General features: G+C 40.1%; 2 protein-coding genes and 1 long non-coding RNA gene across 4 annotated transcripts in view; 2 read left to right on the top strand and 1 right to left on the bottom strand.

The window, feature by feature from the left end:
• Positions 1–1,282, top strand: part of LOC144232273 (uncharacterized) — a 21,171-nt gene extending 19,889 nt beyond the window's left edge. Inside the window, exon 3 of the long non-coding RNA XR_013335349.1 lies at positions 1,103–1,282. This is a non-coding gene — a long non-coding RNA (uncharacterized LOC144232273). The remainder of the gene's footprint in view (positions 1–1,102) is intronic.
• Positions 1,283–5,728: 4,446 nt separating this feature from the next.
• Positions 5,729–11,051, top strand: RPS6 (ribosomal protein S6). Its single transcript, XM_077765086.1, is given in 7 exon segments — positions 5,729–5,827; positions 6,483–6,590; positions 7,006–7,137; positions 7,663–7,873; positions 8,068–8,214; positions 10,669–10,826; positions 10,917–11,051. Coding segments are annotated over 7 exon segments (951 nt in total). The 3' UTR covers positions 11,013–11,051.
• A 250-nt stretch (positions 11,052–11,301) lies between these two features.
• Positions 11,302–14,623, bottom strand: part of DENND4C (DENN domain containing 4C) — a 118,764-nt gene continuing 115,442 nt past the window's right edge. For both annotated transcript variants that reach the window (XM_077765079.1, XM_077765080.1), the window contains one exon: positions 11,302–14,578. In XM_077765079.1, coding sequence (XP_077621205.1) covers positions 14,442–14,578 — 137 coding nt within the window. In that variant the 3' untranslated portion in view covers positions 11,302–14,441. The remainder of the gene's footprint in view (positions 14,579–14,623) is intronic.

Below are 14,623 nucleotides of genomic sequence, written 5' to 3'. Positions count from 1 at the left end.
ACAATAATCACGCATCCATCTGAGGACAAAGTGCCTTTGTGGGAGCCTTGAGATCCAGGTAGATTGTGAAACCCTGGTGCAGTCCCAAACTAAGGAGAGCTGTTGTGAGAAGGCAAGCCTGCACCCAGGCTGCTGATTCACCCACCGTGGTCATGGCTACAGATGCAGAAACAGCTCTGTACCCCGAGGACTTGGCTATAGCCCCATTTGGCTTTGGTTCTGTCACCAGCGCCATATGCTAAAGGACTTGGGAGGAGTCACACCCACCCATGCATTGGGTAATAGGCATACAGACTTCAGTCCTGGCTGCAGACACTGGGGTGGCCAGTGAACTGTCTCCAAGACACTCTTACTCTTAGCTGGGGTCCAACAGCCCCTGAAAATAAGTCTACCAAACTTGGTCAAAGTGCAGATTTTGAAACAGCCCTATAACTGGACTCTAGCCCATCCCAGCAGCAGTCTGTGAACAGTCCTGCTGGCACAAGGACCTGTCAGGAGACACTCCCATCTGTGACCTGGAGATCCTGAAAGGGCTCTCTATGCAGCTCTGGCCCATCCAGCCATGGCCATAGAGCAATCCAGCCCACCCAGGGACCTGGTAGGAGACAGGCTAGTCCATGCCTCCACAGCCAGGGACATCTTATGCTCATTACTATTCCTTCACCCTATTGCCACTTGGTAAAGGTGATCAATTTAATTACGTGCTCAATTAACAAACACATCTCTATGTTATTCCCTTATTAAAAATGTAACTTACTTTTCTTGGGGCACCTGGATGGCTCAGTCGGTTAAGCATCCGACTTCGGCTCGGGTCATGATCTCACGGTTCGTGGGTTTAAGCCCTGTGTTGGGCTCTGTGCTGACAGCTCAGAGCCTGCAGCCTGTTTCAGGTTCTGTGTCTCCCACTCTCTGACCCTCTCATGCTCATGCTGTCTCTCTCTCTCAGAAATAAATAAAACATTAAAAAAAAAAATAATTTACTTTTCTCAAAAATATATTTGGGAAACCGGTTTATATTATTTCCTAGAGATCGTGATCGTTCTTTTTACCACAACATACCATGTTTTCTTAATTCTAAGACTCACACTCCTTTCTATTTCAGCATTTCAGCACCAAAACCAGTCTTAAATCGGTGCCAAATGAATTCACCAGCCACAAGGCAGAGAAGTTGTGACAGTTTTTCCCTGTGCAGTTCCCTATTCATTTGCTTCTTAATGCAACTGAAATATTTGAAAGAGCAATATCATGCAGTTCAATTCTGCATACTTTGGGTTCCTATTTGTTTCTGATCATGTGCTTAAAATTATTATGATATAGTATTAAAACAAAAAGTTGCCATTTATGCGAACAATGGCCTGTCCTACACGAGTGTGCAATTAAATGTAGTAGACACAGCCAAGTCTCTGGGGAGCAATGAAAATTTCAGGGCAAAGGTCAGTGTGAGCCACTTATGCATCAGGAAGTACAGAGGCACTGGACATTTATCAGTTCAAAGCTGCCAGCTGACCTGCAAGAGAAGCTTTTATAGTTCCAGCTTTACTGACGAAGAAGGAAGAAAAGACCAAACAGAAAATGGAGTTGGAATCCTGGCTACTGTTTCTAGTCCTCAAAAGTTTTCAGGTGATTCTAAAACTGACCATTAAGATTATATACCCAGGATGCCTGCTTTCAACGCTGCTATTTGATGTTGTACTGGAAGACTGGAAGGTCTTGCCTGAGCAACTGGGTATAAATGAAGGGATAAACGAATAGCATTCAAACTGAAAAGAAAGAAGTCAAACTATATTCACAGGTGACATGATCATAGATAGATAGATAGATCCAAAGGATCCACAAGAAAGCTAATAAACAAATTCAGCAGTTTTAGGAAATAAGATGAACACACAAATATCAGTTGTGTTTCCATACCCCAGCAATGAACAATCTGAGAAGGCAAATAAGAAAACAACCTAAAAGAATAAAATACCTAGGAATAAAATGAATCAAGGAGGTAAGAGACTGAAAAGCTGAAAACCACAAAACATCACTGAAATAATTTAAAGAAGACCTAAATAAATGGAAAGACATTCTGTGTTCATGAACTGGAGGACTCCATGTTGTGAAGATAATAAAATTGATCTCTAGACTTAATGTAATCCCTATCAAAATTCCAAAGGCATATTTTGCATAAATGGCATATAATTCCTATGGAATTACAAGGGATCCCAAAGAGCTAAGACAATCTTGGAAAAGAACCAAATCAAGGTCTCACACTTCCTCATTTCTGAAACTTAACTGTAAATCAAAACAGCATGGTACTAGCGTAAGGACTGACATATAGACCAATGGAAAACAATTGAGAGTGCAGACTCATAGATCTATGGCCAACTGATTTTCAGCAAGGATGCCAAGATCATTCAATGAGGGAAAGAATAGTCTCATTAACAAATGGTGGTGAGACAACGAGATATCTACACACAAAAGATTAAAGTTGGACTCACTACCTTACACCATATTAACAAATTAACTCAAAATGGATCAATGGCCTAAATATAAGAACTGAAGTCATACAATTCTTGAAAGAAAATATAGGGGTAGGGACATCTAGCTGGCACAGTCAGGGGACCGTGGGACTCTTGATCTCACGGTCGTGAGTTCAAGCCCTGTGCTGGGTGTAGAGATTACTTAAAAAAATTTTTTTAAATTTTATTTAATAAAATAAGAAAACATAGGTGTAAATCATCATGACTTAGATTTGGCAATGGATTTGTCTCAGATACAGCTCCAAAAGCATGAACATAAAGAAAAAAATGGACTTCATCAAAATTACAAACTATTGTACATCAAAAGACATTATCAAGAAAGTGGAAAGACCCAGTAGAAAATGTTTGCACATCATATATCTAATAAAAGTGCAATATTCAGAATATACAAAAAACTCTTACAACTCAACAAGACCTGCTTATTCAAAATGAGCAAACAGCCTTTGTGAACTGTTGATGAGATTGTAAAATGGTGCAACTGTTATGGAAAGCAGTACAGAGTTTCCTCAAAAAATTAAAAGTAGAAATGCCGTATGATCCAGCAGTCCCACCCTGGGTATATATCCAAAAAAACTGAAAGCAGGGGCTTAAAACAGATACATGCATATCTATGGTCATAGCAGCATTATTCACACATTGGTGGTTCAGTGGTATAATTCTCACCTGCTATAGCATTATTCACAATAGCTAAGAGGTGGAAGCAACCCAAATATTCATCAACAGATAAATAAAATCTGGTATATAGATACCACGGAATATTAATAGGCTTTAAAAAGGAAGGCTTCTACATGCTACAACATGGATGAACTAGAAGACCTTATGCTAAATGAAATAAGCCAATCACAAAAAGACAAATACTATATGATTCCATTTCTATGAATTTCACTACTTGAGATCCTTCATATAAACAAAGTGGAATAGTGGTTACCAGGGATATGTTTGGGTAGGGAGGAGTTGTTGTTGAATGGGTATAGAGTTCCAGTTGTGCAAGATGAAAAAGTTGTGAGGATCTGTTTTACAACGTGATTATATTTAACACTACTGAACTGAATACTTGGTAATGGTTAAGACAGCAAATTTTGCATTTCTTATCACAATAAAAAATGCATTAAAAATAGAAACACCTGAGGAGTATTCTTGGGTTTTACTCTTGACCTCATGTTAACTCACCACCACTACTTCAGTGAAAACAATTAGAGCAAAAAAACATAATTGGAGGGTCACCCGAGTGGCTCAGTAGGTTAAGTATCCAACTTCGGCTCAAGACATGATCTCATGGTTTGTGGGTTCAAGCCCCGCATCAGGCTCTGTGCTGACAGCTCAGAGCCTGGAGCCTGCTTTGGATTCTGTGTCTCCCTCTCACTCTGCTTCCCGCCCCCCACCCCCACCCCATCCCCACTTGCTCCCTCTCTCTCAAATAAACTATTAAAAAAATTATTCAATACTTTGCCCAATTATGGGTTTTTTTGTTTGTTTTGTTTAGTTTCCTATTTCTCCAGAGAAGATATACAAAACGCCAACAGGTACGTTAAAAAATCCTCAACATCATTATTCATTAGGAAAATGCAAATCAAAACCACAATGAGGTATCACTTCACACCCACTGGGATGGCTATAATAAAAAAAAGAAAATAACAAGTGTTGGCTAGGATGTAGAGAAATTGGAACCCTCATAAATTGCTGGTGAGAATGTAAAATGGCTCAGCAGCTGTGAAACAGCTGGGCAGTTCTTGAAGTAATTAAACACAGAATTAACATAATGACCCATTGATTCCACTTAAACAGGTACTCAAACATAACCAGCACTACTCACAAAAGTTGGAAACGGCCCGTGTCCATCACTGGATGAATGCATGGACACACAAACTGTAGTCTATATATACAGCGGAATATTATTCAATCATAACAAGGAATGATGTATTGAGGTGCCTGGGTGGCTCAGTCTGTTGAGTATCCAACTTTTGATTTCAGCTCAAGTCACGATCCCAGGGTGATGGACTCGAACCCTGAATCAGGGTCCACGCTGAGCGTAGAGCCTGCCTAAGATTCTCTCCCTCTCTTTTCCCTCCCACCCTGCCAGCCGCTCTCCCCACTTGAGTGAGCTCTTTGCTAAAATAAAAACAATAAAAAATTAAAATAAAAAAATTTTTTAAAGGAGTGACATATTGATAAATGCTACAACGAGGATGAACTTCAAAGACATTAGAAGTTAGACATGATGGTCACATTGTATAATTCAATTTATATGAAATATACATAAGACATAAATCCATACAGACAGGCACAAATTTGTGGTTGCCCATGGCTGCCAGAGAAGAGGACTGGGGAGCAACTGTTGAATGAGTACAGGGTTTCCTTCTGGAACTAGATGCAAATAGTGGATGCATAACATCGTCAATGTACTAAATGTCAATGAATTGTTTACTTAAAAATGATTAATTTTGTTATGTTTTCACCTCATTACAGAAAAAATTACATGGGTTTTAAACGCATCATTTCACAAACATTCTGTACATTAATACTAGAAGATCAAACAGGATATAGTAGAATATTTTCAGTTTGTAAAACAGGCCTAAAATCTTTGCAATACTGAAGTGGAAGATGGGATGTACTAATCTTGGAAAGTAAATTATTGTTTACCTGAAATACAGTTTTTATTTCTTGAAGAAAAATATGGGATCAATATGTAATAGACAATAAACGTTCCTTCCTTCAGGATACTGATTGTGAGTGTGGGCTTCAGAGTTACACTACCTGGGTTCCCATTCTTGTCTTCCCAGCAATGTTCTATATCACCGTGCACTGTTTCTTTAACCCATCTTTTGTACTATTAAGAGTTGCATCACTGCAGATTCAAGATTTACTATAACACATTCACATATTCTCCCTCTGCTGGCTGGTTCCATTCTACCATCCTCTAATACGCGAATACATACCAGAGCCAGGGTTATAATTTAACATATATTTACTGAGCACTTATTTTCATGTGCCATGCACTTTGCTGTGTCCTAAGTGTTCCACAGTGAAGTCACTCCTAGTCGTCATCTAGTAGTGAACACAGAGCGTAAACATACCGTTTATGTATCACGATTAAGTAGAAGAAAGTACTCCTCTTTTTTATCTGTTTTCCTATTTTAGGTAGCATGGTCAGAAGGGCTTCTCTTCGGAGCGACATCTAATCTGAAAGACCTGCATGGCACTAACGAATGGCAATAGAGGAATTTGTGGCAAGTTTGAGGCCAGGGACCAGAGATGGGAAAGCTAAACGGCACATCTCCAGCAAGGGAAGGATAGAGTTTTGCGTTGTAAAGAGATCCTAGAGGCAAGACAGAAACCAGGGAGACTATTTGGGACGCACCGATGGTGGCCTGGACTGAGAGTAACTGCGGTTAATGGCTTGAGCGAAAGGGAGGGTGTTCTTGTGTGACAGAAAACGATGACTGCAGGGCGACTGGCTAGAGGACAGGCACAAAAACCAGTCACGGCTTTCAAGTCGTCCTGCCGCGAACAGCCGGAACCAGGGCAGAGCAGGCTTCTGAACTAAGAATCTTCCGACGCTAAGGTACAGGAGAGGCCAAGAGAGCTCAACTCCAGTCCTGCCCTTCTTTTGTGGTAACAGCAGATGCAGAAAGAACAAGACGGAGCTGGGACCCCACTCTGACTGAGGAGGACGCGGGACAAACCGAGAAGCGAACATTTTAACCCTCGGGAGAAAAAAACAACAACAAAAACAAAACGATCGTGCGGAGACGAACGATACTGACGACACACGGACATACCTCTTCACCTCTAGTTAAGCCTGGCTCCGGAAGTCCCGCCCACCTACGCTCACTTCCGCTATCCCAGGAGTCCTCTAACCTCGCGAGAACTAGAAGTGCCTATGAGACGTGGGCTAAGCGGAAGTCGGGCCTCTTTTTCGTGGCGCCTCGGAGGCGGTAGGCAGCCTCAAGATGAAGGTAGGAAGTGGTGGAGGCTTTTGGAATAGGATTGGGGAACGTGGATCGTGCCTCAGAACGCCGCACTGCCGCAGTCTCCGCTTTCCAAAATCCTAGCTCTAAGCGGAGGAAGGTCTGGTGCGGGAGAAAGCTCTCCATTCTTGGGTCCGGGGGTTCTTGGGAGAGCGGATGGCGAGTGATTACAACTGGAGCCACGCAGGGCGGGGAGCGCCATGGTTGCGTCCTCACGCCCAGCCAGACAGATAATGGCCCCGCTGCTTAGCTCCGGCTGGTAACTGCGGCTCCTTGCTCTGAAAGGCCTCATGGCTGCGGAGGGCCCTTCGCCCCGAGGTCATCCGGCGATGCTTGAGGAAAAATTAGCCCGATATGTAGCGTGGTGCTTATGCATTGTCTGTACACTCGTTTTGGCTAGTAAAAGCCTCTGCTCGTTGTCTGAGAGTTACATAAAAGGCTTTTTTTTTTGCAATGGAAATTACCTTTGTAAGTTCTGCGGTTTTCTAAAGCTCTCTCCTCCCCTTAATCCTTAGCTGAACATCTCTTTCCCAGCTACTGGCTGCCAGAAACTCATTGAAGTGGACGATGAACGCAAGCTTCGTACCTTTTATGAGAAGTGAATGGCTACAGAAGTTGCTGCTGATGCTTTAGGGGAAGAGTGGAAGGTAAATAAAAGTTGACTATTGAATTAAATTATTCATTTAGGAGATAGTTAACGCTGTTGGTAATTGGGGCACGTAGTGTGGTTCAAACTCGGGGTTCTGTCTTCTGACTTTGGGTTAGTTACTTGAAAGTGTCTCCTTCTCAGGTAAAGCTATCACCTTTTAGGGTTATGTAGATTACATGGGAAAATATACCTAAAGTTATTGTCCTGCAGGCTAATAATCTCCAAAGGGTATCTTTAAACCGTGCCAACAGGGTTTTTGGTTTACTTGTTGGTTCTACTGTGGTTTCTTAACAGTCTTTCCCTCCCTGGAGCTGCTACATCTAGTAAAGAAAACCGGTTAGAAAGAGGACTTGACTGATAGGAATTTGCTAATCTTGGCAAACTGGAAATAAAGACAAAACTTAGTAACCAGAGAAAACCGCAAGTTTCAGATTGGTTTTAGCATACTTCCTAGGATTTGGGGTATGCTTACTTCATAAGGGCTATAATCTTTTATTTTGCAACGTGCCATTGTATGTTACAGGGTTATGTGGTCCGAATCAGTGGTGGCAATGACAAACAAGGCTTCCCCATGAAGCAGGGTGTCTTGACCCATGGCCGCGTCCGCCTACTGCTGAGTAAGGGGCATTCCTGCTACCGACCACGGAGGACTGGAGAAAGAAAGCGCAAATCTGTCCGGGGTTGCATTGTGGATGCCAATCTCAGTGTTCTCAACTTGGTCATCGTGAAAAAAGGTGAAGTTTCCTTGTGTCTTTGTGTTCAGTTTTTGTTGACATTGATTTAAAACCTGATTGCCAGATGTTTTTCATTTGTGGTGTCCAGTTTGACCAGTGGACTTGTTTCTTTACTGGTGCGTAAACAGTAATTAGGGTTCTTTTTTGTAAGAATTGTGGAGTTAAAAAGGTCTTTGATCACTTTCTCCTTTCAGGGGAGAAGGATATTCCTGGACTCACTGATACTACTGTGCCTCGTCGCCTGGGGCCCAAAAGAGCTAGCAGAATCCGCAAGCTTTTCAATCTCTCAAAGGAAGATGATGTTCGCCAGTATGTTGTGAGAAAGCCCCTAAACAAAGAAGGTAGGGGAGGTTATGCAGTTTAGAGTTTGCTCCGTTGCACTTGTCTGTAGCATCTTGTATGCGTAGTAAGAAAGTAAAGTCTGCCTGCTATGTATTTGCCTGGGGTTTAAGCTTTTTTGGGAAAACTGGGGGAGAGGCTCAAAACAGCCACTTGGTATTAATCCTTGTTATAGCTGGTGCTTCTCTAGAAGCATACTTGGAATTTGGCTTGGGTTATTGATGTATTAAGTCTGTCTGAAGATAACTTGTATCACATGTGAAGTTCATGGCTTTGGGTTTAGGAGTCAGAAATGGATAGAAAATTCTGGGACTAGGATTCAATATGCTCTCACTCCCACACACTTTTGCTTTCTTTACATAATGGAATTTCTGGTGTTCATAGAAGAATGTTATGTTNCGCCCCCCCCCCCCCCTTTTTTTAAGGCAAAACTGTTTTTAAAGGTTTGTTTTTTTATTTTGATAGTGGGCAAGGGGCAGAGAGAATCCCTAGCAGGTTCTGCACTGTCAGTGCACAGCCCTACCTGAGGCACAATCCTGTTAATCATGAGACCATCCCCTGAGCTGAACTAAGAGTCTGACACTTTAACTGAGTCACCCAGGTGCCTCTGGCCCTTATTTTCTCAATCTGAGCTGTGGATGGCAATAATAGGAATTGTGGTCATTAGAAGAAAAAAACACCTTATTCAAAATACTAGGATCAGGTGTTTGGGTTTTTGGAGTTTTATATGTTAAGATGGTATATATTAGATACATGGTTAGATAACAGTCCATTACAGTGAGGTCTGTGGCACTTGTGCTCTTTAACAGTATGTTTGTTATAGTTATGTGTATAGTCAAGTGTAGTAGTATTTACATTATGTGTGATAAAGAGGATATCAGTTCAGGTTGGGGTTTCCCGACAAATCTGAAAAAAATGTGGTTCCTGGCATACAGTAAGTGCTTATGGGTCACTCAAATATTTGAACACTTCTGTGCCAGGTACTGGTTTAAGTGTAGAGGATGTAGTATAAAAGAACAAGTTCTTCTGAAGTTCACAGAAAAGGCAGATACATGGCAGTTTCCCATAATCACACCCCTGGACATAGTGCCAGTGTAGCAAGTGTTCTAGTTAACAGGGGCTTATAATATGGTTCTTAAGTCTTTATAATTAAGGGGTTGAGTTGTGGCAGCAGAACCTGAACAATTGGGCATTTCCCTTTAGAATATTTGCCTTAGCTGTTTGTTAATCCCACTAGTTGTACAGAAACTCCAGTGATTACATCTGAAAAGGCTTCTCCAAAACAGATCTATAATTTGTAGGATTTGGGATTCATAGATGACACCAGTTAAATGAAGATATTCTAAGTTCGATATGCTACACATTGTAACGTACATGGTTTCATTCCCCAGGTTGGCAGGATCTGCCTTGGCAAATACTAGAATCCAGCACAAAATGGGATTTCAAAGTGTGGTTAGGATATCAGTGCAGATAAGAGTTCTGCTTCATTTTCATAGAGGAGTTAGACACGCACAGTTACCACAGTTTGAAAATAATGCTCTTGTGTCTTACAGTAAAAACAACCGTAGAATACCCTACAAGGACAATCTGACTGTGGAAGGGAAATCAAAATTGACTTAGAAAAAAGCTTGGGGTAGGGATTTCCCTAGGCAGAGTAACATGAATCTACATACATTCTTGAATTTGATGTTCAAATTACGTAATGTTGTTAGTTGAACAGGCTGTTTTAGGATTAAGTGCACTAATCAGGAAAACCCTGGCATCTAGTAGACCTAGTTCACTTTCCAGGAGGACTTAACTGTTACTTTATATTTAAAGAATATAGCCTATCTTGTCTTTTTGTTTGACGGGGTAGTATTTTAAATTACACAATAGTTCAGATTAAGATTAAGGCTTCATATAGCTAAGTTTTCCTAGGTATTACCGTTAGTCATGTTTTAAAAATATAGATGTGGTGCCCATCAACGGACAAATGGATCAAGAAGATGTGGTTTATCTATACCATGGAATACTACATGGCAATGAGAAACAATGAAATCTGGCCACATGTAGCAACATGGATGGACCTTGAGGGTGTTATGCTGAGCGAAATAAGTCAGGCAGAGAAGGACAGATACCATATGTTTGCACGTATAAGAGGATTTGGAGGAACTTAACGGAGGACCATGGGGGAGAAGAAGGGGAGAAATGGTGGGGGAAAGGGAGAGAGGCAAACCATGAGAGACTCTTGAATGCTGAGAACAAACTGAGGACTCATGGGGGGGGGAGGGGGGAGATGGGCATGGAGGAGGGCACTTGTAGGGATGAGCACTGGGTGTTATATGGAAACCAACTTGACAATAAACTATTAAGAAAAAAAAATGCTTGTCTACCAAAAAAAAAAAAAACTGTAGATGTGGAGCCTAATGAACAAGGGTGTTCTTGAAAAGTGATGGAATTCTTGTCTGAATTTTCAGGTAAGAAACCTCGAACCAAAGCACCGAAGATTCAGCGTCTTGTCACTCCACGTGTCCTCCAACACAAGCGTCGGCGCATTGCTTTGAAGAAGCAGCGCACAAAGAAAAACAAGGAAGAGGCTGCAGAATATGCTAAGCTTTTGGCCAAGAGAATGAAGGTAAGTCACGATACCTGGCGGGGGGAGGTCCGGTCTCACTTTGGATTTCCATTTTTAAGCCAGACAAACTGTAACTGTTGTTTTGTTTAGGAGGCCAAAGAAAAACGCCAAGAACAGATTGCCAAGAGACGGAGGCTGTCTTCGCTGAGAGCTTCTACCTCAAAGTCTGAGTCCAGTCAAAAATGAGATTGTTTTAAGAGGAACAAATAAATTTATAAGATCAGACATCAAACTACCTTTATTGATTTTGTTTTCATTCTTAAGAAAACAGATAAATGGAGAGTAGTGTCCATCTGATGGTGTAGGAAGTGTGCAAGAGATACCTTCAAGGTGAGAGGCTGAGACCACACTGACTGGGAGAGATGGCCAGGACAGGGTTGGGGGGGAGGGTAGCTCAGGAAAGGATTCTGAGCGGAGTGTCTGCTGCTTTTTCAGTGAGGCATGGAACAACTTGGGGGAAATAAAGGACAGACTATTAATCTTTTGTACGCTTTATTTTGAGGAATACAGTTTTAAAGATCTATATACAATACACGAAAAGTGCCCTTATGAACATGGACATTTGTCATATGTAAAAAAGATAACCTTGTTTAAAAGCATAGTTAACGGATATCATTTTAAAACGGTTCACAAAGCTTTTAAAACCAGTGCAAGTTGTATTAACAAAAAGCTTTTCACCTCTAGTGAATTGTTACTCCTCCTTTTTATGGTTTCAGTGTGCCTTTAAGAAACCTTCCTATCAACAAACAGAAGATGCACACCGGTTAAGTAGCATCCTTTTTCTAATGTAGCTTGTCTAGTTACTATAGTAGTTGCAGTTAGAACCAACCTTCACAGATTAGAAAAAAGGCACGTTAGGCTTTTAAGGGTGAAGAACAGGAGTCCTTATTTGCTGGAGTATACGTTTCAACCACAGGGGAGTAAAATTTTCAAACTGCTTTAGCAGGAGCAGTGCTTCACGATTAAAATGTGCAATGAATCAGAAGTTTGGAGCCCCAGCATCTGTATTACTTGTAAGTTTCCAGCTAATGCCAGCCCTTAGACTGGAACAGACACAAGATTCTTAGTCAAAAGTGAGATCCTCATTGCTCTTAACAGAGTACTAAAACATTAGATGAAAGTCTTGTTTGGCAATTGATATTTTGGAAGTTGAGGTCAAACTAAAAAGGCAGAAAAGGAAAATGGGACATTTTTAAATGATGACCCCAAACAAAAAGGAATCACAGTGCCGTCATAGGGGGTAACTTAAAAAAGCCAGGAGGCAAGTCTGGTATACAGCCCAGAGTTTGTATTAACAAGTACTTGGTTGATTCCAACATAAGAAATGAGAACCACTGCTCTGCTTTCTCATTAAGGAGTACAGTCACTAACATGGACAGATAATGGTTGGGTTAGACTATTCCAGCTCACTAACTATAGAAGATTTAAGATTGAGAACTACTTTTTAAAAGCGATGTTGGAGAATATTTCAATAGTAAGAATGTTCTATTCTGCATTACAAGTTTGTACCAAGAATGAAAAGAGCAACAGTTGGAATATCTCAGTATTCTGAGATCTTTATGCCTATATTCTGCTTGCTTAACACTCCTTAGTTAACCCTAACAAAGCACAGCTAAAGTTGTATCAGACTGTCCACCCCAAATGCTAACGGTTTAGCATTTAGGTAATGCTAAACAATCTGCACTGATTTGAGAGATTATTTGCAGGAGTCCTCTGGCCTTTTAAGTTTTATACAATGCTACAAGTCATTCTAAACATTTCTAAATCTATGGGTAATGACTGTGTATCTGGTTTCTTGGTTTTCTTTTGCAGTGCATTTTTAGTGGTCCCCTTTCTGTGGTAGGTGCTAGAAAAGGTCTTTATGCACTTTTTAACAAATTGATCCCTATTTCTAAGTGACAGCAGCAGGCTAAGGTTTCCATTGTATAAAGGCTTGAGTTATTTAGAATTAGAAAAATAGAAAATGTATACTTTGGTGCAATATAGCCAAATCTTACATGTGTAAAGAGATGTTCATTAAACTCCTTAGTAGGAAGTGCTTTCGAAGTAATTAATGAAGACTAAAGGAGAAATCAAAAAATGGTATTGGAATTCTAAAAATAAAAAAGTTTAGGTTACAATTATACACACATGACAGATTAGCCCAGCAAACTTAAGAATTTTTCATTTTCTTCAACCTGGAGTTTTTATATACAGAATAATTCCAAACGTTATGGGGCAGTGTAAAGTTGCAAATCAAATATACTCTTGACACGGTGCAAATGATCCACTTTAAGGTAATGAGAGTTGTGCATAATTTCTGACAAGTTCTTTCATTTAGCACTTTCACAATAAATTGAAATGACATCTGCATAGGTCAGATTAACCCTGAAATGTTGGAAGACTGGTATAGCAATGAGTTTTTAAAGATTACACCAGGTGGGAGATTGTAATGGAAATAATTTTTAATCAGTTGATTTAGTCATCTGCATAATTACTCTAAAAGCGCACACATAACCATTGGCTTTTTAAACCATGCAGAGAGTTAAGGCAAACATACTATTCCTAAGGGACATTTTTAATGAAAGGCATGATAAATGCCAGGCATGTGAGGTCATGATTTTCTTGAACCTACTGGCAACGAGCTCAATAAGCTTTAATGTTATAAGACTTAATTGATCAATCCTAAAAAACAGTATTTACAAATGCACAAATAATAAGCATACAAATCTATTATACAAGAATAAAATTTCTGTGTGCAGTGCAAGTTTATCCCACAGGTTTTTAAAAGTGACTGATAGCAACAATTTACGTACCTGAACAATTTCAGGTCCAAAAAATAAACAGCATTTTAAGCATATTCCAATTTTGTAAATTATGAGGCTGACTTAATTTCACTTAAACTACATGATTGGCTTATTTATTCCAATCTTAAAGCTGTTGTAAGTTAATGGTATTGGAAAGAGGATGAAAAGTAACTTGGATATTCAAGCTACAATCCATTAAGGAAGAAAATACATAATATGGTGGATAAAGAAATAGAGGCAAGGTGGTTGTCATCAGACTTTAAGGTAATTTTGATTAATGACTACAGAGGAGTTTAGTAGTAGTCACTTAATAGTTGCAGACCCCTTTCAGAGAATTGTATTGCAACATGCAGTCTAAGAATTTTAATAAATATAATATGGCTGTACATACAAATACCTACACAGCCACATATGTACACACATACACAAATAGTTGCTCTTATAACTGAGATTTCATTTGTTTTGGGGTTAGGCAAGTTTACTTTAAATTACTGTTCCCCAAACCCAGTAACTTCAAATATAAACAGAATGCCAAAAAGTAATACAATTTCTCATTATCAAACTACATATACCAAAAAATCCAAACATGGTTTTCAAGCGGAGGCAGATAAAACCATTTAGAAGTTGCAGACCTTCAGACATTAACCCTGGGACATTGAACAGCATTTTTACGTTGCAAGAGGATTCAGTATGAGCTACATTTCATTATATACTGTCCCAAGAGTTCATTTCACTTTCATCAATTGTTAACATTTGGAACCTTAGCTGTTCGCCAACTCAATCTATTCCCTCAATCTTTGTGTATCTAGAAACCTAGTGAACCTCTTACTTATATGAGCGGTGCTCCAAAACACTTCCTGCACCATTCCACACTGATACTTGGTGGAGCATCAATTTTCTGTAACTTTTCGAGAATCTCTGAAGATAAATTATTGTATGCAAGTCCATATTCATTGTCAAAGGCCTCTGAAAGATAATTTTCAAAAACACAGTCAAAGTGTACACACACAC

Source organism: Crocuta crocuta, unplaced genomic scaffold (genome assembly GCF_008692635.1).
Source record: "Crocuta crocuta isolate KB4526 unplaced genomic scaffold, BGI_CrCroc_1.0 scaffold687, whole genome shotgun sequence".
Classification (NCBI taxonomy): Eukaryota; Metazoa; Chordata; class Mammalia; order Carnivora; family Hyaenidae; genus Crocuta; species Crocuta crocuta.
The sequence above is the reverse complement of the archived record's forward strand: the minus strand, read 5'-3'. Positions and strand labels throughout refer to the sequence as shown.